We start from the raw sequence: 24,314 nt of genomic DNA on the forward strand, positions 1-24,314 counted from the left end.
CAGGATCTAATAAACCTAATAAACTATAGGAAGGTTTGGGTGTCAGAGCAGTAGAACAACAGAGGAGGAATTGCTGCCGTTTCCTCCCTGAGAGCCTGAGCGTGGCTGCTCCCTGCCCAGGGCTCTCCGTGTCCCTGCACCTGCTCAGCCATCCATTACTTGCCAAGTACCTGTTAAGCCACATATTACTTTCCTGGAGATCTCAGCTGGCTCTGGGAACAGCAGGAGAGAACATTGGATCCTCGGCAGCACCCAGCACTGCTCACCCTGCTGTCAGACCAGCGCTGCTCCTGGCAGACCCGTGTTTGCTTCCACTCCTCCCCAAGGCTTACAAACAATTCACTTTATTTGCTCAATGCTACTAGAAATTGTAAATGTAACTCACTCACACTCTGTTTTGGTTCACAGCATGGAATTATTCTGCTTTTCCATGTAAAGGAAGACATAAAAGTAGGAATTATGTAATTAGTTTTCTTCAGTTCAGAAAAAAAATGTATGGAACATGTTGGCTCACATTTTGCAGAAGTGATGAAAAGAGAATCTCCTGCCCTTGTAGAGAAGGAGAATCAAAGATTTTAGAAAACAAAATATGTATTTACTCGGGGACCTGCAGGTTTGGGTCCTGGTTATCCACCATCACTGAGCCTTCACCCTCTGAGTCATCTTCCTCAGGCATTTGACACAACACCAGCAGAAACCAAAACAACAAGAAGACAAGGGATGGGAGGGAAAAAACACCACACTTTGGGGAGCACATTTGTCTCACAGCAGCCTCAGCTCAGCCACTTGCATGGCTTGGCTCATGGGGGACAGAAACAGCCTGTCCTGGGCACTTGAGAGCCTTTGGAAATAGGTAACTCCAGAGAAACTTCTGTGGGCTGGAAGCACTTACAGAGCTGGCCAAAACCCAAGAATTTTGTTTTGTAATTTGTTTTGCTCCTCATCAGGACAAAACCAAGATCTGCTGAAATTTTGTGCAAGAAAAACCAAAGGGAATCCACAAACCCCCCGGCCTGGGCAGCAGGTCAGCAGCTCCCCCTTCCCTTGCCCACATCAGTGCCTGGCCACAGAGGGGCCTCACGCTCCCTCAGTCCCACTCTGCTCATCCAGAAACGCCATTAAAACATCCAAAAACCCTGATCAGAACGATACACTCCAGAAAAAGCATTATATTATTGACTGCAGCAATTAGAACAAGAGGTGAAAAATTCCCAAACTGTTCCAAAAAACGTTTTATAATTCTTTAGTCGGTCCCTCTCCCCAGAGCTACTTCCTGTGGTTCTGAACTCGAACACACACTAGCCCAGAACTCCACTGAACAGGACACACCACACTGAGCCTTGTCATGAGGAGGGCAGTAATGGAACTGCTCAGATTATTTCAGCATGAGAAGTGTCCAAAGAGGGAGCATCAGTGTAGTTTAAAAGTTATTTCATTAATGGTTTGGGTGTGAAGGGACCTCAAAGCCCATCCTGTTCCACCCCTGCCATGGCAGGGACACCTCCCACTGTCCCAGCCCAGCCTGGGACACTCCCAGGGATCCAGGGACATTCCTCCCAACCCACCACATTTCCCAGGGGAAGCTTCCAGTGGCCCCAGGGGAGAGAGATTTGCCAGAAACAGCAAGAGGGAAACAGAACCATCCTCTGGTGATGGCTGGAATGGCCAAAGCTGGAATAAGGGAGAGGGCCAGAGCCCTTTTCCTAAAGGTTTGATGTGAATTCAAGATCCCCATAAACAGAGCAAAAGACACAGAGAATGTGGAATTGTGTCACGTTTCTCATGCAAATGGTTTTTACAAGTGCTTGCAGAGGAGACACAATTCCAGGTTCTGTCCCTTCAGCAGACAATTAGAAACAGCCAAATTCCTTTTTTTATTCCCTGGTGTCAGTGTCCTTTCCCCCAGTGAGGAGGGGCTGTCAGATGTTTCAGATTCCCACAGAACCTTGTCACAAGAGAGGTGACAGAGGGAACGTGCCCAGGTGTGAGTGAGCTCAGGGTGAGCTGTGACACAACCGAGTGACCTCTGGCCACGGCCTCGACCCTGCTGGACCCTGGGCAGGGCCAGCTCTGCCCCAGCTCCAGCGGCTCCCCCAGGCCAGGGCCAGCACCAGCTGCCCTTGGCTCTGCCCTTGGCTCTGTCCTGGGGCAGGAAACAAAACTGCAGAACCACAGGCACTGAAGTGGGATCACATTTTAAGGCTCCAGGTTTTCCAGAACATTTCAAGAATGAAAAGAGATCTATGCTGTGAGTCTGAAATATTTATGAAACTTGGGAAAAGGATTTTTGGGTGGTGAAAATTGGAGAAAACTGCTGCAGAGTCGCACGGGGGAGGAGATTGGGGCGATGCAAAGTTCCTGACTCCAGCTGGCAGCACAGTAAGGGTGTCATCATCTCTTAAGATCCAAAGAACAAGCTGACTGTAAGTTTCAATGTCTTTAACCAAAAAATCCCTGGCCTTGCTAGGTATGATTTCCTTCTGGAATGGTTTTTCACAGTTGACACATGGTTTATCTCTGAGCTTGGACAGAAGAAGAACAGGGATGGAGGAAGGAATGTGGGACCTTTTCCATGCCATGAAATACACCAAAAACACCCAAAAAAACCCATTAAAAAAAAATCTCTCCACGATACCCATGGGAAGAAGAAAAATCCTGCCATGGCAGGGACATCTTCCACTGTCCCAGGCTGCTCCAAGCCCATTGAATCTGGCCTTGGATACTTCCAAGGATGGGGCACAGACACAGCCTCTCTGGGAACAGAGAAACTCCAATAAATGTTTACACCTCCTGTACCCCTCAAAACCTGTCACACCTCTGGGTCCATCCAGTCTTCCCCCTCTAACTGCTGGGGACAGCAGAACCCCACAGGCAGTGCTGCTCATCAGAGATGTTTTTCCGCTCAGGGCCTGCTCTGAGCAGCTCTGTCCTGGCTGGCACGCTGCAAACCCGCCAGACACATGAATAATTCAGCTCCAGAGAGGGAACTGCCTGTGCCATCGCCATAGTAATCACCGCTGCGACGCCCTTCCTGCAGCAGATTAAATATAACAATTCCAAATCTCTTTAGAAGATTAGATTTTTGGGCAGGTACTGAGGAGCACCGATTCAGGAACGTGCTGGAACAGTGGCTGGGAGGCTGGGGTGTCCCTTCACCTGGAGCCTCCCCCACTGCCCAAGCCCTGACACCGCAGGGAAAGGCAGCAATAAATGTCCTGTGACTGCCCAGACACGTGCAGGGCAGGTTAAATCACACAGAAAACGTTTCCCTGGCTGTCTCTGAGTTTTCCCTTCTCTGCTCCCACCACACTCCAGCTCCCAAGAGGAGCCCAGCCATTCCCAGGGCAGCACAGACCTGACTGCCCTCAGCAGGAATTGAACATCAGGACAGCACTGAAAGACTCCCCCAAAGCCAAGGGATGAGAACTTGCTAAGAAATAACTCCCAATGATTACTTTCCTCTCCACTTTCTTGATTCACATTTGGCAAATAGCGACCCAATTCCAGCACACACACTTGCTAACACCTTCAAACAGTTCAGCTGCTGTCTGGATCGAAAGTGCTTCAGTAGCAGGGGGTCCCAGTGGAATTTAAAACGACCCCTGGATGGTTTGCTGTGCAGAAGGCAGCCCTGGGAGCAGCAGTGACCCTGACCCTGCCCAGCTCCCCCAGCAGCGCCCAGGCTCTGCACTGGCAGACTCTGTTACCCTGCCAGCAGCTTCTCTGGATAATCTTCTTTACAGGACAGAGAGCATTACTGGTATCCTATGGGCAGTGGTTTTATCCTTTAGTCCATTATCCCGTGTATCCAGAGAAGGGAATGGAGCTGGGAAGGGGCTGGAGCACCAGGAGGGGCTGAGGAGCTGGAAAGGGGCTCAGCCTGGACAAAAGGAGGCTCAGGGGGAACTTGTGGCTCTGCACAACTCCCTGGCAGGGAGGTGGAGAGAGAACCGTGGTGTTCTTGCTGCAGCCCCACTCCTGCAGCAGCCCCAGCACGGCTGACAGCCAGCACCCAGCACTGGGGCTGCAAAACCCAAATCAATCCCCAGGACCCCTGTGGAGCACCCAGAGCAGCTGCCAGCCTGCAGCAGCCCCAGCACAGCTGACAGCCAGCACCCAGCACTGGGGCTGCAAAATCCCAATCCCCAGGGACCCCTGTGGAGCACCAGAGTAGCTCCCAGCCTGCAGCATCCCCAGCATCCCCAGCACGGCTGACAGCCAGCACCCAGCACTGGGGCTGCAAAACCCAAATCAATCCCCAGGACCCCTGTGGAGCACCAGAGCAGCTCCCAGCCTGCAGCAGTGCTGCTGTAGAACACAGCACCTTGAGAGGATGCCACAGTGCCAGGAGCTGGAGCAGGTGTTTAACAGGACCTCCTTCCTGATGCCCAGTGAGGTGCTGTACTCATTGTGACAGTGTGCAGGGACACAGCCTCCACCAGCACAGCAGAGCTGTCACTGACCCCCAGAACAAGATTGTCCCTCTCCCCCAGGCTCTGCACTGGAAACACTGCAGAGGTGAAAACCCCAACCAAACCCTGACCATTCACTCCACCCCACACTGCACACTGCACTGCCACCTCTGCTGTCCCTCTGCAGTGTCACCTCCATCCCCCCAGCCTGTCCAACATCCCACAGCTCACACAGAGCTAAGAGCAAACCAAAACACATGCAGGCATTTGAATGCCTGTCACAAACTAATAAAAACTCATGGAATCCCACTTTTCCTAGTTTTTCTCATCCCACACAATTAGAGAGCAGGCAGCTGGTGGCAGCCCAGGCTCCAGACTCACCTGAGCCTCCCAGCCCAGGGAAGGAGGCACTGCACAGCTGAGAGAGGAGCATGGGCTGAGGAGGAGACCTCAGACAGGCAGCAGAGCAGAACCTGCGGGGCTGGGAGTGCTGAGGGAACCTCAGCAGGCTTTTACCCCAGACAGGAGGTGTGCAGTGGCTGATGCCTGCCCAGAGAACGGGGAGGGAAGGAGCTGCTTCCCAAGGATGAGGGCACGGCCTCTGCTGGGCTCCTGCAGGAGGAGGAGGGGACAGAGGGAACCCTGGGTGCCCACGGCTGGGGACAGGGACACAGCCAGGGCCGTGCCCAGGGAGAGCCCAGCACCTCCCTGGAGCCTCAGCAGCTCAGGGGACAGGAGCAGGGACAGCCCAGGGTCCCCCAGGGGCACCTGACACTGAACACAACTAAAACACTGCGACGTTGGACTTGAAAACATTCTATTTAATTTATACAAATAACTACTAAATAGAAAAAGTAGATTAAAACAAAATAGTTATTTTTCTGGCAGAGTTTAAATGCATATTATATAGCTTAGAAGAAATAAAATGCATTTTCCCCACAGCATTCATGACCTAATATTCTAGTTAACTCCTCCATCGCTCTCCTTTCCCAGATCAGTAAGATGCCAGACACAAGGTCCTGTGGGAAATGGCTATAAGATACGTTCCATATTCCAACTGAAAATATGGTACAGACCACACACCTACAAATGTGAAGCACTTAAAATGTGACTATCGAGTTGTAATATGATAATACAGAAAACAATTTATGTTTCAGGTTATATCGTGTTACAAAAACGTCTGTGTAAGAAATCATGAAAGAGGCCACATAAAAATAAGCTTTACCTTTATGCACTTATTTTACAGTTTAAAAAACTGGCAAGTGCACTAGTAATAAATAATTTGCAAGTTTTGGATAAACAAGAAATTCCTAATGTTCAGCATTATTGTAAACATCAGTACACATGTAAAATGCAGCTAAAGTCTGACAGTTACATTTTCAGTTTACCGAATTCTTTTCCTATTACTCAGGCATAGATCAATGCAGGATACAGCCAATCATATTTTTGGCAAGTCATGTCGTTAAAATTAACAGTGACAGTGCAAGTAAGGAATGCAAAGAATTCCTAGTGCAATAAAGAAGAGAAGCACAGGCAATATTGCTGATTAAAATTTACCACTTCCATGTGTTCACCCTGGGAGTGATTAGGAGAATTAAAATATTAAAAAAAAAAAAATAAAAAGGGGGAAAAAAGGAAAAAAAAAAAAAAAAAAAAAAAAAAAACGAACGAAAGAAAGAAGGTGTTCAAAGCCATTGTTTAATGCCCTGATCTTGTCTTAGGATTTCTCTGTCTTCCTTCAGGCCACTAGCTCAGCCACAGCACATCCAGCTGAGTCCTCAGCGCTCGCCCAGGTGAGTCCTGCCCGGCCCGGGGTCCCCCAGCTGCTCCAACTCTGCTCCAGCAGCCCCTGGGGACCAGGGCAGGCAGAGCCTGGCCAGAGCCCTCGGGGCCAGCCAAGTGCCTTCCTGCCAGGACAGCACCACGAGGAGAGGTCAGCAGTCAGCTTTCAGTTTGTCTAAGGAATTGTCAATTTTGGTCAAAGTCTTTTTGATGCGCAGGGCTGTCAGTCTGGCCGAGGGGTTCTGGTACCAGCACTCCTTCATCAGCTTGGCGAGGGACGTCAGCGTCTGGGCAGGAACAAACCACACAGCAGGGTCAGGGTCAGCACACACAGGGGCCAGGGCAGCCCTGCCTGGGCCAGGCACTCAGAGCTTTCACTGCCTGACCAACACCCCACTCTCGGTTTCCCACTATTTATCACATGCAGGGTTTCCAGGTTTGAGAAGCTCCTGATTTCTGGTAACCTGATTAAACCAAGAGCACAACCGGCCATGGGCTGACTGGAGTGACCAACCAGTACAACTAATCCATGGAGTGTTGGGGTTTTTGCTAATTAAGCAAGCACTACACAGAATTTATCTTCAATGAAACCAGTTCCTGCAGACCCATGAAAGCAGAGCAGGTGCAGAGGTTCTGCCTGTGATTTCATCATGCCCAGCAAGATTTAACTGGCTGGGCTCCCAGCACAGGGCACAGCTCCACACCCAAACCTCAGAGATCAGCCCTCTGCCCTGCCCTGCAGATTTCTGACTGACTTCCACAGCTCCAGGGGCAAGGCCAGAACAGCTGGGCAGCCTGGAGAGGCCAGACTGACACTGATGAAGTAAAATAAACTGGAGCATCAGTCTTTCCACAAGAACAAGAGCTCCTGTCCTGCAGGCAGGAGAGCCCAGCACTCTGCTGTGTGTGCCTGCAAGCCATGGAAAGCCTGGACCAGCCTCTCTCCCCTTCACCTCCCCTGGCAGGGAGAACAGCCACAGGAAAAGCAGCTGCAAGGTTTTGCTAGATCATGTTCTGGAAGGGCCATCTGTGAGCAGCCCAGAGCTGGCAGTGGTCAGTGGGCTCAGGCCAGCACATGCCAAGCTCTGCACAGCAGGGATGCTCTCAGACACTGCTGACCAGGCCATGGAGATCCCCCAGCAAGTGACAACTGAAACAGCCCCCAGGGCTGCGTCCAAGAGAGCAGCACCACACTGACCGGGTCTGAGAACCATCTGTTGGGAATGTTGGGCCTCTGCTGATCCACACAGACCACCTTCCTCATGTCTTCAAAGCTGGGGTCGTTGGGAACCAAGTCATAAAAGGGTGGTTTGTAATCTTCCACGATGCCTGGCAAGACAAACAGACATTACAGACTGTGTGAGTGAACAGCATTTCTGCAGGGACACAGGGATTGTGTTAATTAACATAACCCACCTAAGAGGCACAAAAATCCTTTAGAAGCCAGCCCTACAGTGCCATGCAGCCTCTAAAGCACTCACTGCCCCAGGAACAGCTTTTTCTACTCAAAATGTTAATTAATTGGCTCATACTGCAAGTCCACAAAGTGTGAGCTATTCTATACCCACTTTGCAGATGCTGGAGCTGAAAGGATGAGAAGTAAATCCCTTGTCAAAAGGCCAAGTTTTGTAACACATGCCCCTTTCCTGCCTACCAAAAACTGGGATTTCCACCAGCAAATGGAAAAATGTAAGGTCTGCACTGGGGTTTCTAACAGGCTGAACACACACTTTGGTGCTTTCATAATTCCTGAAAGAGTCCAACAAGCATGTCAGCATCCACAAACCCTCAAGATGGTGCTTCAAAGCATTTCATTCCTTGTTATGGAAACAGTAAAATCCCCAGGGTAACTGCACCACATGCCATCACAAATCCAAACACCTGAGAGCCTGTGGCACCCAGGGGCTCATCCCCATCCCATCCCCATCCCTTCCAGTGTCCCAGGCTGCTCCAAGCCCTGTCCAGCCCGGCCATGTCCCAGGGTTTGGCACTGAAAGCAGGGTGTGTGTGTGCTGCCAGGCTGCAGCCCCTCTGCCTGCTCCCCAGGACAGCTCTCTGCTTCCTCACAAACCATCTACAGGGAGCCCAACCTTCTCAGGAAGCCAATTTCCAAACTGGTGCTCAAAGGCATCTGGGTCAGCAGTGTGGAAAAAGGCAGAGCTAATGAGGCCCTCTGTGTCCAGCAGGAACATCAAATGTTGCTCCCTGCTGACTGCTGGGACCAACAGACTGAAATCTGCTGTTCCACAGCCAGACATGAAATCCAGGAGAATCTCTGCTGCTCTGCATACCCTGAAGCTGAAAAGAGGTTCTCTTTCCTGCAACAGATGAATTTTAGTTTTCCTGCTCTACTGAAGATGAAGATCAAAGGCTCATAGATATTCCTGTGCATACTCTGGAAAAATCTGTAAATCCCTGTCTGCAATGATTAGCCTTCAGGAAATTCCAAGTGCTTTGGAGACGAGGAGGGTAGTTTGGAGAGCTGGCTACCCAAGCAGGTTCCCATCAGGAGCAGCAGGCAGCCTGCAGCTTGCCTGGTGCTGTTCTGACAGGGACACAGGACAGATGCCATGTGCTGTGTAAAGCAGCATCACCCACCCTGCTGCCCAGAGTCATTCCCAGCTGCATTTACCAAACCTGGCCTGAATTCCTTCTTCTCCCTTCTCCTGCCCCACCCAGAGCACTGTGAGACCTCACAACACAACCCCCTGTGTGCCCTGCCTGCAGGTAAAGCCAGGGCTCACAGCAGCCACAGAGCCAAGCCCAGCTGTGCCACAGCTCTGAGCACACTGCCAGGCCACGAGGACATTGCAGATGAACTTTATCACTGCAGGGAGCCTGGCTCTTGCTCACAAACATGTTTGCACGTGGTCTTTGCCAAGCCCAGGCACAGGGCTGCTGCAGAAGACACAGAGTCCTGCAGACAAAGGAAAGGGTCTGGCCTTTACTCCAGTGTGCCTGTGCAGTGCTCTGAGCTGCTGTCCAGCCTCCTGGGAGCCTCAGCGGTGCCAGGGAGCCACTCAACCTCTGTCCCACAGCGTCACTGACCCGTGACACGCTGCCCAGGACACCCTGGACCCTCAGCACAGCCTGCACAGCTTGGAGCTGACTTTGGCACTTCAGCACTGCTCTGCTGGGGTTGGGGCTTTCTGCTCTCCAACCAGCTACAACTCACAGGAACTGCACTGGCTTCTTACCTTCACTCCTTGGTACTTCATAGACTCCCAGCACGGTTTGGGTTGGATGAGACCTCAAACCCCCTCCATTCCCAGCCCTGCCATGGCAGGGACAGCTCCCACTGTCCCAGCTGCTCCAAGCCCTGTCCTTGGGCACTGCCAGGGATCCAGGGGCAGTCACAGCTGACTGGGTACCCTCTGCCAGGGCTTCACCTCCCTCCCCACCGAGAACAACTTCCCAATATCCCAACATCCATCCCTGCCCTCTGGCACTGGGAACCATTCCCTGTGTCTGTCCCTCCATCCTTGTCCCCAGTCCCTCTCCAGCTCTCCTGGAGCCCCTGCAGGCCCTGCCAGGGGCTCTGAGCTCTCCCTGGATCCTTCCCTTCTCCAGGTGAGCACCCCCAGCTCTCCCAGCCTGGCTCCAGAGGGGCTCCACCCTGGCAGCATGCCCACAGCCCTCAGCTGACCTAAAGTCCAGCTTGTCCAGTGCATGCACAAATCTCACTGCTCAACCTGACACAAGGCAGCAGCTCCAGCCAGGTTCCTCTGGGCAGGAACCACCTCTGAGCTTCTGGTGTTACTGTCACTGCTGAACAAGAGCACAGCTCTGGAACAACCATGGTAACCCCCAAGGAGCTGAGCTGTGAGTGCCAGGCACCAGGCAGGTGCCAAACCAAGGCAGCACATTCCAAGGGCAGGGGACACTCTCCAGGGAACCTGCCCTGCTCTGTTTGAAGAGAGGCAAACACGGCTTTGGGGACTGAAATCACATTCTGAGTACTGAGAAAATGCTGGCTGCTCCTGCAGCACACAGACAACACACAGGCACTTGTTTGTGCCAGAGGAGTTTCCTACCACATCTTGCTCCCCACACTAAACAAGAAAATACAAGAACCACTGTGTCACCTGAAGGCTCAATGGCTAAGATTAAAAAATTAAATTAAATTAGAATAAATCAACAAAAATTAAGAACTACCAGACTCATTAATCACATTAGAACAACTTCAAGGTGTCTGTGAGCTGAAGCACTGAATGAGGCCGAGCCTGGAAGGCAGTCCATGAGCTGCTGGGTGCCTCTGGTCCCCCAAGACACCACCCCAGCCCTGCTCCTGCAGGCTCACTCCCAATGCCAAAGTCTCACTGCCAAGCAAACAGGGTTATCAGAGTGACCCCCTGACCAGCCAGGATTCCCACACAGCTCAATGCACACAGGTGAGGGAAGCTGTTTACTCCACCCCAAAAAGTGCAAGAGCATGGAATTGCTTACAGCAACAGTCAGCAGTGCAGAGCAGCTGGCTCTGTGCAACCACCATCCCCAGCCCCTGAAACTTCTCCTGACAGGAGCAGTGCACAGACAGATCTGTGCACCCCAGGTGTTTCCACGGTGGCACTGAGCTCAGTCTGAACCAAATTCCCAGCACACACCTGTAAGCAGTAGGTCTGCAGCCCCACGAGCCCCCACCAACCTGTCAGCACCATCCTCCCCTGCTGGCTCACGAGCAGCCCAGGAAAAGCCTCTGTGGGCTGCAGCTGCTGCAGCAGTACCTGTGTCCAGTACCAGACCTGGACCTGTGCACAGCCCAGAGCTACATTCCAGCTTGGGAGAGCAAAGGCAGTCCTGAACTCTGATACCTCCTGCACTTCCTATGTGTTTTCTATGCACTTTCTTCCTGTCCTTCAGGGTTTGTCATGAGAAACAGACACCTACAAATATTCACTATGGTTTAATGACACAAGGAAGAAGGAAAGAAGATAAAATGTTAACTTAGCTATTTGGTATGAATTAGTTCCCACCAGGACTTAGAATGAGGAGGGGACTCTTCTCTGCTTTAGCAGAAATGCCAGCAGGGCTCAGCCACTGCAGCCAGCACAGGCACAGCTTCCCCAGCGTTTCAGGAGCCAAACCCAGCGGGGGCTGGCCAGGTCCATCCCCCTGGGGCAGGGGCTGTGCTGTGGGTCTGCAGAGGCAGGGAGCAGCACTCACCGTTGCTGACCATGCGCCTGGCCACCTCCCAGAGCACCAGCCCGAAGGCCCAGATGTCCACGCGCTTGTAGGAGTCGAAGCAGTCGGCCTGGATGCTCTCGTCCAGCACCTCGGGCGCCATGTAGCGCTTGGTGCCCACCCGCGGGTTGTTCCCCACGTCCAGCTGGTTCGTGCTTTGGGAATGCATCACGGCAAGGCCTGGGGACACAAACACAAGCCAAGTTAGGTCCCCTCGGGCTGCAGGAGGCCCCAGGAGCCGTGACCCTGCTGGAGGAGAAGGAGCCAAGGAACCAGCTGGGCAAAGACCAACGGGGCCAGCTCCAACCTCAGCAAAACAGCCCCGAGCCTGCAGACAGGCCCCTTATCTCCCAGGGGATTAGCATCAAGCATTTTATTGCACTCTTGCAAAACACTGCCATGAAGTGTTTTGCAGCCACTGGATGTCCCCAGCACTCTGGGCACGGATACACAGAGGCCAAACAGCTGCTGCTTGGAAGAAAACAATTTTACACGGCATTCAAATTTATTTATAGACCTTTTGGGTAGGTGGATACACCCGAACTGTGGGGAAGGGAAAAGAAAAACACTGCATGGAGGATACACGCCAGTTAAAAAAAATAAAGCTGGAAAACAAAAAACACCGTATTTGCAGCAGCTTGAAAAATAAACATCCTCAAGCAGATCTAAAATGAGTCAGACAAAACCACTCTACCTGGTCTCTACTAATTACTAAACATTTAAGCAGAGAACATTATGTGAGGGACCAAATGAGTGTAAATTTGGAAATGCACAGAGCTCTCATTTGGCCGCGGTAAACAGCGAGCCCTGCAAATTGAGCAGCAGCGGCTGCATGGCAGAGCCAGGCCACAGAGAGGGCGACACAAACGCTCCCTAATTTCCTCAGCAATCTTCTAAGAATGACATCTACTATTTACACTTAACTGGAGTTTATTTTAGGTGAACCTTAAAAGGCTTTTTACCTCAGTCCCACAAAAACTAACCTATCACCAGATCATTTATTTGCTTCTCTTTCCAAAGAACAGTCTGTTCTTTAAAGTAACAAGAATTTGGAAAACACTTTGCTACCATTCAAATGCACTTCAAGACCTTTCAACCTGATAAGAATATGCTTATGGCACCTCTAGAAAGATCACAGAATACTCTGGGCTGGAAGGGATCTTAAAGTTCATCCCATTTCACCCCAGCCATGGCAGGGACACCTCCCACTGTCCCAGGGTGTCCCAGCCCCAGTGTCCAACCCTGGGCAAGGGGTCCAGGGGCTGCCCACCCTCCCTGTAAAACACTTCTTGTATTTAACGTGAATCAACCCTCTTTCCCTTTCAAACCACCTCCCCTTGGTCTATCACACTGCCAGTGTTTGTCCCCCCTTCTCAGGGACACCTCGTGTCCCATCTCCTGACCCAGACTCGTGAGCTCTCTGCTCCCAGATCCAGCATTTGTCAAATACTGACACACACACATACACTTTTATGGACTATTTTAAACTCAGATTAGATTATATTCTACAGTATCTATGGTTATAATTTTTCTTGGAAAAAAAACTTGCAACAGCAAACAGAAACCACATTTCCTGGCCAACCCTGAAAACATCAAGACCTCAGAGAGCACTTTGATAAAAACCTTTTTTTAAAATCAAACTACTTATCTACTTTTTAAATCTTATTATCTACTCTTTTTAGATAAAAATTGTAAAACTTCATCGCTGACAGGTCAAGGTTTAGTGCTGTGGGAGGCAAGTGAGCACCTGCAGAGCCCAGGGCAGGGGTCAGGGTGCTGTGACCTGGCTGCCCCGAGCTGCTGGAGCCCCCAGGGCCCTGCTGTCCCCAGGGGCTCTCAGAGCACCGAGGGCACCGAGCAGACCCAGCTCTTCCAGGGGGATGCACTGGTTAGAGCAGAGCCTTCCAGCAGCTCAGCACAGCCCCCAGCCCTGTGCTGCCCCACAGAGCTGCCCAGCTCTGCAGGGACAAAGGCAGAACTTGTCCCCAGCTGCCAGAACTTGTCCCCAGCAGGAATGACACCATCCCTGCACTGTCACACAGCTCCTGCCCCTCTGAGCAGGCACTGCTGGGGCTGCAGCTCCAGCTCCACATCCTGAGAGGAGCACAGCAGAGGGTGGAACAAGACTGAGCCTCACAGAAGAAAGGGCAGGGATGCATGCCAGAAGCAACAAACTCTTTGGTGAATGTCCCTTACAGAGGAGGAATACAGGAAAAGTGTGACAGGTACATGTCTGAGGAGTTCCTGTTTTAAAGAACAGGCATTTAACTACCATAAAAACTGATCAGGAAGCGTTTACTGCTGTGCTTTCTCAGAAGAATCCCTCAAACATCTGAAGTCTCTGGATAAATAGTGTAACAGATTTCACTGTACCAGTGCCATGTCAATCAATGCCAGGATGTGCTGTGCTACAAATCTATTTAAAATCCAGCCTCTGACGCTGTGTATTTTCAACTTACTGCTCCATTTGTTACTGCTCCCACAGGAAATTTCCAGAGGCCCAAGTATGTGGTTTTCATGTTTTCCCTGTCTGTATCCAAGTCCCTCAGGCACAAGTGATAGAAACTATGCAGTAGAATTACTATTTTAAAAATTCCCATCTCTCAATACACTTTTTGCCTAAGCAATGGTGTCCCAATCCTGTTTTACCAACATGTTCTCCCTCATCTTCAGAGAAAAGAAAAATAAACTCCTGTCAGACATCCCACCAGGGTGTGAACAAACCCCAGGGCTGTGGCTGCTCATCCCAAACCAGCTGTCCCAGGATCGACTGCTGGGCCATGGAACGCCTGCATGACCCAAGGACAGAGCCACAGCAGTGCCACAGCGAGCACCGGCTCTCACTGTCCTGGGGACCACACAGCATTTCAGCAATGAGCTCAAACCCTGCTGCTCTGGGATCCTCATTTCAGCAATGAGCTCTCACCTGCATCTCCAGGATCCTCATTTCAGCAATGAGCTCTAACCTGCAGCTCCAGGATCCTCATTTCAGCAATGAGCCCTCACCTGCATCTCCAGGATCCTCATTTCAGCAATGAGCTCTCACCTGCAGCTCCAGGATCCTCATTTCAGCAATGAGCTCTAACCTGCATCTCCAGGATCCTCATTTCAGCAATGAGCTCTCACCTGCATCTCCAGGATCCTCATTTCAGCAATGAGCTCTCACCTGCATCTCCAGGATCCTCATTTCAGCAATGAGCTCTCACCTGCATCTCCAGGATCCTCATTTCAGCAATGAGCTCTAACCTGCAGCTCCAGGATCCTCATTTCTGGAATGAGCTCTCACCTGCAGCTCCCGGGTCCGGATCTGACACCGGAACCGCGCAAAGCCCAAGGCGCGGCCGGGCTGCAGGCGCCACCTGGCGGCAACTGCGGGGAACAGCGGCACGGGATGGGCAGCGAGGGGTCAGCAAGGGGTCAGCGCGGGGTCACGGACACACTGCCCAAGGGTCAGCGCGGGGTCACGGACACACTGCCCCAAGGGTCAGCAAGGGGTCATGGGCATACTGCCCCAACGGTCAATGCAGAGTCACGGACACACCACCCCAAGGGTCATCGCGTGGTCACGGACACACTGCCCCAAGGGTCAGCGTGGGGTCACGGACACACCACCCCAAGGGTCATCGCGTGGTCACGGACACACTGCCCCAAGGGTCAGCGTGGGGTCACGGACACACTGCCCCAAGGGTTATTGCAGGGTCACAGACACACTGCCCCAAGGGTCACTCTGGACTCATGGACACACTGCTCACAGGGTCACATCACCCCAAGGGTCACTCTGGGCTCACAGACACACCACCCCAAGGGTCACTCTGAGCTCATGGACACACTGCTCATAGGGTCACATCACCCCAAGGGTCACTCTGGACTCACAGACACACGACCGCCCCAAGGGTCACTCTGAGCTCATGGACACACTGCTCACAGGGTCACATCACCCCACGGGTCACTCTGGGCTCACAGGTCACTCTGGACTCACAGACACACCACCACCCCAAGAGTCACTCTGGGCTCATGGACACACTGTTCATAGGGTCACACCACCACAAGGGTCACTCTGGGCTCACAGGTCATACCACCGCGCAGGTCACACTGCCCCTCAGGTCACACCACCCCGCAGGTCACACTGCCCCGCAGGTCACACCACCCCAGGCTGCAGCACAGCCCCAGAGCCGCCCCGTGCCAGCCGCTCTCACCCAGGTCGGCGATGCAGCACTGCCCGTTCTTCTTGACCAGGATGTTCTTGCTCTTGAGGTCGCGGTGGGAGATGGCGGGCTTGCCCTGCGTGCCGAAGATCTCGATGTGCAGGTGCGCCAGCCCGCTGGCGATGGACAGCACGATGCGCAGGCAGCTCACCGTGTCCAGCGTGGTCAGCTGCAGGTAGTCGTACAGAGAGCCCATCTCGTGGTAGTGGGTGATCAGCCACAGCTGCGTGCTCGAGTTCCTGGAAGTCATATCCGAGGCAATGAAACCTGCAGGGAGAGGAGGGAGGAGGAACACGAAATGAACCGAGAGCTCCTCCAGGGCTGCCCCAAGGAGCAGCTCAGAGCAGGGTGCTGACAGCGCCAGGGTGTGGGTCTGACCCCATACAGGAGCTGGGCTCCAGGGTCCCCCTGGGCCCTTCCAGCTCTGAATAGTCTGCACTGAGGTGAATCAGTGCTGCTGGCCCCTCCTGCAATGCACAACTTGTTTAATCACAACTGCACTGCAGCTGAACTGGGATGAAAACAAAGCCAACAAATGCTGGAACTCTAACTCACATCTATTCACAACCCATTTATGTATTTGTCAGTCACACCAAAAATCTACTTGTTAGGACCACACACTCTACAAGTATTTTTATTTTTCCTTATTTTTGAAGGACTTGGGGGCGGGGAAGTTCCCAGTCAAACAGAAAGACCCCAGTCTGTAGCACATTTGCTGCTGCCCACTTGAGAGGGAAAAAGCAGAAACACCTCAAACATCAAGCCAGGAACAACCATTTCCATTTTTAGCACCCACAGGCAACCAGTGCAGGCTGCAGAGAAAAGGGTTAAATGTGTAGCCCCACCACAATGACCTTCCATGAAGAAAATTTTCTGTTCAAAACTCATGAACCTCAAGAACCACCTTCAAAAATGTCATGTCTTAAAACTGAACCCCAAATCCAGGGGAAGCTCCCTCCCTGTCACCTCTGCTTATACCCACAGTGACCTCCACAGCTTAAGCCAGGAACAACTAAAGTTTTATTCCCAAGTCAAAGGAACAAATCATGTTTATGAAAAGCTCACAAACATTTGTCAGAAAGAAAGAACACTCCCTGCTTTCTCTCCAAGTCAGACTTGTGCACAATGTGACATTTCTGTAATCTGTGATATTGTTTAATATTGCATCTAAAAAGCCTCTAAAATAGCAAACAAATTTGACAGTTATCAAGAAAGACTAAAGACAGGCAGAGCACCAAGGGAAATATGCAATGTAATTTCAGCTAAGTCACTTGCTCTCTTGGGAAGGGAAGTTCAATAATTCACATTTCAGGAGCCCAGTAAATTATTTTTGGAGTAAGAAAGGAACTGCTTCAGGAAACACACAAATGTCTAGCAGGGTGAGCTAGAGAGCCAGGGAACATTCTCTGACAGGAAGCAAGAATAAGGGGCTGAAGGAAAACTGATTGAAGGCAGATTCTGGGTGAGGCAGTGTCAACACTCAGGAAATGTGCTGCTGATTTTATTTGCAGAGGTGGCCCAGAAGGGCACATCTATTAGGAATCAAAGGGCTGCTTAAACCTCAGACACAGCCCAATACAACAAAGCTACTTTCCCAGTTCCCAGAACCAAGCACATGAGGTCTGAGTGATGCACAAGGTTCATTTACTTTCCTATTTACATGGGAAGAGATACATCATGCAGCTACAGCTGAAGTTTAAACACCAAAGAGCTTACTCTCACCCTGAGAAGAACAGTTAACAGAACACTGGATTCATACTGCACTTTACTTAGCCATGAAGAAAAGTATTCAAATCCCTAAATCTCATTATAAACACCTCCCCACCTTTTCTCCCTCCATTTCTGCAGGGATTAGAAGCCATCACAGACCCACCAGAGCTCCCCTGACAGCCTGTGCAGGACTCAGAGCTGCAAGAGCCAGTCCCTTCCAGGGGTCTGTGGCACCTGCACTGCCTCTGTGTGCTCAGCTGCCAGCACCTGATTACCTGGTTAATTAACAGCTTCCTGCTGGAATGCTGCAGAGCACCGAGCCACAGCTCCTCTGACACAGTCCCCATTGGAGACTCAGCCCCTGATGGAAGTCTCTCCCTGAAAAATTTCTCCTCAGCTATTGATCACAACACAGGAACCCAGACTGTGAGCTCCAGGTGAGCGTGCAGTGCTGCACAGGTGACCTGTCCAGGTCACTCACCTCTACCCCAGACACCCCAGGACACACAGTGTGCTTGTCCCACTTACCCAAGATATTCTCGTGCCTCAGCAGCACAGTGTTGTACAGCTCAGTTTCCCTGAACCAGGACTTCTCATCCCTAGAAGAGAAGATCTTCACAGCAACATTTTCTCCTTGCCACTGACCCCTCCAAACTTCTCCGTACCGGCCCTTTCCTGGTGGGAAAACACAGCAGAAGCTGTCAGTGACAAAGAGCCTTCAGCAGGCACAACTGCACTGCCATGAACCAAACATCAACCAGCTCACCACCCCTGCCTGCCCTTCTCAGCACTGCAGCCACACTGCTCCCCTTCCCTCACTTTTCCTGCCAGCCCTGAGTGTGGCTCTCTCCTCCCTGCACACCAGGGCAGCTCAGAGGCTCTGGACTGGGAGGGGTCACCACTCAACCACAGCAATGGAAGTGCTGCTGCAGCTGAAGTGACTCTGGTCAGTGTGCACAACACAAAGCTGTGATTCTGCAGTGAGGAGGACAGGAAGGAAATGTAATGCTGGGGATACAGCCTTTACATTCCCATTCCATCAGCCCTGGCAGAAACACAAAATGATGATTTAAAGAAGGCAAAAACCCAAACCCACCCACGAACAAAAAAAAGGATTAAAGAAACCACCAACCCCACCAAAACCAAGCCTGTGGAGATCAGGCCAAGCTTTTCACCCCAGCAGCTCCCTCACTCTTGGGTGCCTGCACACTCTCCTGGCTCAGTGCCAGTGCCTCCAGGTATCTTTGACCCAAATGCCTCCTAAACTCAAATTTGAGACTACTCAATTAATGATACAAATATGCTGATGAAAAATTTAATGAATCCTTAAAATTAACACTGAAGCCCTACAAAAAGCTAAGCACCCAGGAGACACTGACCTACACACTCCACAAGTGTGATCTGGCGAGCCACCGTTCTCTGCACCAAGAAAGGAAGTCCAGAGCCACTTCCAGACGTGCAGGAATGGTCCAACAAATCCTGGTCAGAAGGAAAAGCAGAAGTTTAAGAGCCATGAGAAACCCCATTTTTCACTGTTCAGGCACAGGCTAGGTTAAAGCTCAGGGGATGTGATTTGGTCACTCAGGGTCACAGAGCATTTGTTTAATAAATTCATTATTTGCTTAGTAAGTGTAATAAATATATAACAACAGATGTCTGTGCACTGGAAGCCCACTCCTGGCCTACCAGCCATGCTCTGAGATTCATGAATCAAGGAGATTCCAGCCTTTTTCACCACTTCACTCTTCTTCTACTTATCTATGTCCTCTCACTTCTGTTTCTGATACCTGTTCAAGCTTGGTGCAGGTATTTAAAACCAAAACCAGTTTTCAAATAAACAAAGTGAGGGGATTTACCAGCATCACCTACACAAGATTTGCCATTGATACTCCAGAAAAGCTTCTGTAACAAATCTTTCTTACAAGCTTTATCAGTTTTTGGTATTTTTAGTGCATAGAAAGCAGACTTTGAACTGTAAGCTTATAATAATAAACATCACTGAGATCCTGACTGAATGTTAAAATCCCATTAGCCTTGTAAAATGCTAATGCCCAGTTACTTTTACAGCAAGGAGTTTTGTATTAGTTCAAAGCATTAACAACTATTGCTGGACTCTTTCTTTACAAAGGACAATAGGATAAAAAAAGCCTAAGTGTAATCAACTTTCTATTATTTCCAGAAAACTGCATTGCTGTGCTTGAGCCAGATATCCATGAGATCCCATTTCTTCTAAAAATCTCTTAATGAGTGCTCAAGAAAAAGATAACCCAGGACTGACAGAGACCACCTTACCTTTTAACACAAACTGAGGGTTCGTATTTTCCTTCATGCTTGAATCAGAGGCAAAACAAAAGCAACAAAAACAAAAAGCCACCCCCAAACTTATCTACAGCAACTGTAAAAACAAGATTTGAAGAGGCCAGAGCTCCTTCCATGCCCACTAAGCAGCTTAGGGCTTTAAGCACTTGCTACACTGTGGAGACTAATCCTAAATGTAAACTTATTTAATGTGTGACAAAATCAGTGACTTAAAACACAACGGAGAAGAAAAACCTGGAATCGAGAAGACTTGCTGTTTAAATGAAATTTGAGGCACAGGAACTACCAATTACATCTTGTGCATCTGGGAGGCAGAGCAGCAGGGTCTGACAGCTCCACCAGACCCGCCCTCACAGCTCTTATAAACAGAATTTTGATTTATTCTTCGCAGGGTTTATCACCATTTCCAAGTAACATCAAATTACAAAAGGTCTGCAAATGGCTTGAAATGACCTTGCCCAGATAAGACAGAAGAGCTGGTAAAAGCTCAGTGCTTAAGGGCAGATCACCATGCACACATCAACACTGGCAGTCTGAAACCAGGAACATGGAATCAAGCTTTGTGGGCTGATTCAAGAGACTCAGCGGCATCACAAAAAAAGGAAAAGAAAATGTTAACAGACATGGGCCACTCTCCAACCCCGCAGTGAGAGCACATTATGGTGGGACAGCACCAACACAGAAAATGTTTTCCAAACCTCTTAAAGCTGGGCACATTTTATCTCAGCAATGCAAGAAGAAAACTCTACACTGCTTCAGAAGCAAACACTCCATCTGCCTGAAGCTTTTCTTGCTCTGCTCAGATGCAGTGAGGGACAGCTGCTGGGACATTTGTGCTCTGGCTCAGGGAAGGGGGAAGGGACAGCCACCCTGCAGAAAGGGAACAATTCCCAGCTCGTTGTATTCTCCAGAGACCCCATCAGCAAGGGTGTGCTCTGAAAACTGACCTCTGAGTAAGCACTGCACGTTTCTTACAACTCCCACTGCTCTTCCATCAACAAAATGTCACTGATATCTGTCATCCCAGAGCCCTGCTACCGAGACCACAGCAGTCACATCTGGAGATTTTAAACATCAAAATTCTCCATGTTTTCTTCCTCACCCTTGCATCACATCTCCTCCAACCCTTCAGCTGCTGCACACCAAACATGCAGCACAGTTCTTCACCTCCTCCATTACTTCAGGCCCCAAACAGCCAGGCACTCTCTGTTTTGATGTGCTGGCATTGTTTCCAGGAACACAAACAGTTTAGAGCAATTCTCCAGATCAACGGACCTACACTTGCCAAACCCATCTTTTGGTGAAAATTCATTAATTCTACAGCTCTGGGAGCACAGGAACAGCACCACTCAATCCTGAGGCCAGTGGCATCCCCTGGCAGTAAGGGCTCTCAGTGCTGTGGGCAGGGGAAGGAAGAGAGGGGGTCAGGCAGTGAGAGCTCACAGCACACAGGGAGGTCACTTACTGCTAGCGTGCTGTCCCCCACGTTGGAGGCTATCAGGCCCTCGATTGTGCCATACTCTGCATCCCTGGAATTGAGCCTCTCCATGTGGTTCTTCTGTATCCTGCGAATGATCAGCACTGCTACTGCAGAAAAAACGATCAGCACCACCACAGGAGCCAGGATGACGATGATTAGTGTTTCCATGCTGTACCCTGCAGCCTCTCCTTGAAAGGTGTGCCCTTGGGACAGAGGGGAGAAGGGGAAAAGTGTGAAAACAGAGAGAAAACAATTAATGTGCAGATTCCCAGAGAGAGTCTTTAAACCCATTAGTATTGACACCAACCCTGATGTCAGTACCCACCCAGCATGACAGAGAGGGCACAGCCAGGTGTGAGGGCTCAGCCAGGTGTAGAGCACAGCCAGGTGGGAGGGTACAGCCAGGTGGGAGCACACCTGCCTAGAGGGTGTGCTCCCCATGGAACAGCCACTTCCCACAGGCAGTGCCTCCCTGCTGACCCCAGGCACACCCTGCAGGGTGGCACCAGGGCACTCAGGGCATCCTGTGCCCCAAAACCCTTCCTGCAGCCAGCACTGGAGCCATCTCTCTCTCCAGCACAGCAGACCAAGGCCAGCCCCAGCTCCTTCTGAAATGCACTGCTGGTGGATGAAGCTCTCACCTTTGGAAGAGGGCAGCTGTGCAGTGATGTTCATGTTGCACAGGTGTCCCTGGCAGCACTCCACGGCCTGGTTGGGGGATGGAGGAGTTTTGCACGTCATTTTCCTTTGCTCATAGACCTGGAAGCAGCCCTTCTGGTAAACCTTAGCCCCATCATTAATGCTCAGGGAGGCAAAGCAGCGCTGGCCTTGGCACCGGTCCCCATTCCCACAGGAGATGCCCTCGCACACACACTCGTAGGGAACCATCTTCAGCTTCCTTTCATCGTCTGCAAAAGGGAAGAATCCAGGAAAAAACATCATCCTGTCCTTAACAGCTTCAGCGAGAGGTAATCATGAGACAATCGAACCTGCTTAAGGGAAGGGATATTGTTTTCAGGTAGTGCTGAAGAACCACTAAGTAGGAGGTAACGATTCTAATTCAGCTGCTTCAGCTGACAGGGATATGCCACAGCACACACAAGAGACCTCTCTCGAGAAGTTAAAATTTAAAAGTGAGAAAACCAAGTTACTCCAGAAAGCCAATGTTTTCCAAAGGCTGGTTGTGAAGCAGCAAGTACACATCTTTCAGGGGCTCATCTCTCAGAACATCCAAGAGATCTTCAAATGAACCATTCCTGCCTTCCCATGGCAATGGAAGTACTATTCCCCTTTTTCTGAGGCAAGCCCTAAACACACTGTGTGTCAGAAAAGCTCCTGTAGGGCAGTTACAGAGGTCACTTTCCAAACTGGAGCAATGGTGGAGAGTGACCAAACACCCCTGGGAACTCTGAGCCCCCTCTGCACTCACCTTGCCAGCTGGGAGATGGGAACGCCATCACCATCAGCACAGGGAGAAGCATAACTCCATCAACCACCCTGGAGCTGCAGAAAGGAGAGAGGAGAGCTCTGTGACCTTCCACTGCTGGCTGAACACAGCCACCCCAGGGGCAGCGTTCAGCAATGTCTCACATCAATTCCTTACACAAAACACAACCCAACATTGACTGGGCTCCTTTCTAACTCTGTCTTGTTTCCTAAATAATTTCCTTTACTGAAAAAAATTAATGCATTTACTGTAATGTCTTTCTAGATTCACAGAGACATCCCATGTAAGTACCGTGTAGATACAAAAAAACTTGTAGTAGGGAAGTATGAGCCCTCCCAATACCAAGCAGGAATGTAATACAGATTTTTGAACCAGTAATTTTGAACCAGTTATTAAAAAGTTAAAGTACTGTGAACTGGGAAGGTGGTCTGTAAAACTCTATTATCTGGGCTTTGAGGGGAAACACAGAAGATCTCCACCAGAAAACTCAGAATAACTTCCATTAACCAGCAAAAAACCATTGCTGGATGGCAAGAAAAAGATCGAGATGTATTTAAGGAAGATGCTGCTCCCTGAGAGTAATTTTCCAGTTGAAGTTGCTTCTCCAAGGATTTTCCTTCTGATGGCCCAAGCCCATTTCCCTGCTGCTGCAGACAGGGAACCACAGCTTGTGCACAGGTCAGGCTGATTTCTGCATAGAGCAGAGCACATCTCCCTCTAGAACAGGAAACGAAGGAGGGAATTTCCCTTTGTATTTCCAGTCTGTGCTGTGACACTTGGTCTTTACAAGAAAGTAACAGACCACCCTTTACTCCACTTTTTCCTGTGAAACAAGCTTCTAGAAACTTTTGTGTGGTTTCTTAGGCTCTAACCCAACAGGCAGGGCTGGTGATTGGAATGGTTCGTCTGCCCTGTGCTGGGGGTTCCTGCAGAGAGTCTCTGGCCCAGGCACAGGGAACAAACTCCAGCCAAAAGCAGCAGGAAGCAGTAGGTGCAAACCAAAGCTCTTGATAAGCCACTGAGCCATTACCATGCCCCTTACGTGCAGGTATTTGTCTTCATTTTTCAGATTTAATTCTAATTGAAGCAGATGAAAACTGAAAATAAATCTGATATTGCCATTTTCCTTTCAGATCTCTTCTGTTGTGCCTTTTCAAATCATTAGCACTTCTTAAGTGCTCAGTGATGAAAGGCATTACTTCTGTATTTATTTCCTGACACGGATTTGTTTTCAGTAATTGATTAGTCATCAGTTAAAATGATCATGAATTTCTGACCCAGGTATTCAGGTTTTGCCCTGACAGAAAGGCCCAGGCAGCACTGAGCACCTCCCCACCCAGAACAACCCTGTCCCTTCAGGGACCCAACCCCACGGACACGTCCCTCACCTGTCCTTGACACACCCCAAGGATCCCTAACACCTGCTGACATTCAACCTTCAGCAAAGCACTGGAAACAGGACCAAAACAAGCCTAACATCTGAGCAGGGAGCCAAACTCCAAACCAAGCCTAACACCTGAGCAGAGCCATCCCCCAGACCAAGCCTAACACTCGAGCAGAGCCATCCCCCAAACCAAGCCTAACATCTGAGCAGAGCCATCCCCCAGACCAAGCCTAACACCTGAGCAGAGCCATCCCCCAGACCAAGCCTAACTCATGAGCAGGGAGCCATTACCCAAACCAAGCCTAACTCATGAGCAGAGCCATCCCCCAGACCAAGCCTAACTCATGAGCAGGGAGCCATCCCCCAAACCAAGCCTAACCCCTGAGCAGAGCCA

General features: G+C 50.5%; 1 protein-coding gene across 3 annotated transcripts in view; it reads right to left on the bottom strand.

The window, feature by feature from the left end:
* Positions 1 to 5,212: 5,212 nt before the first annotated feature.
* ACVR1 (activin A receptor type 1) overlaps positions 5,213 to 24,314 on the bottom strand; it is a 45,820-nt gene continuing 26,718 nt past the window's right edge. For all 3 annotated transcript variants that reach the window (XM_033065066.1, XM_033065067.1, XM_033065065.1), the window contains exons 2-10: positions 22,519 to 22,592; positions 21,731 to 21,997; positions 21,075 to 21,292; positions 18,670 to 18,769; positions 17,819 to 17,965; positions 15,572 to 15,847; positions 11,358 to 11,555; positions 7,393 to 7,523; positions 5,213 to 6,481 (exon numbers count right to left, since the gene is read on the bottom strand). In XM_033065066.1, coding sequence (XP_032920957.1) covers positions 6,347 to 6,481; positions 7,393 to 7,523; positions 11,358 to 11,555; positions 15,572 to 15,847; positions 17,819 to 17,965; positions 18,670 to 18,769; positions 21,075 to 21,292; positions 21,731 to 21,997; positions 22,519 to 22,570 — 1,524 coding nt within the window. In that variant the 5' untranslated portion in view covers positions 22,571 to 22,592 and the 3' untranslated portion in view covers positions 5,213 to 6,346. The remainder of the gene's footprint in view (positions 6,482 to 7,392; positions 7,524 to 11,357; positions 11,556 to 15,571; positions 15,848 to 17,818; positions 17,966 to 18,669; positions 18,770 to 21,074; positions 21,293 to 21,730; positions 21,998 to 22,518; positions 22,593 to 24,314) is intronic.

Source organism: Catharus ustulatus, chromosome 7, assembly GCF_009819885.2.
Source record: "Catharus ustulatus isolate bCatUst1 chromosome 7, bCatUst1.pri.v2, whole genome shotgun sequence".
NCBI classification, from domain to species: Eukaryota; Metazoa; Chordata; class Aves; order Passeriformes; family Turdidae; genus Catharus; species Catharus ustulatus.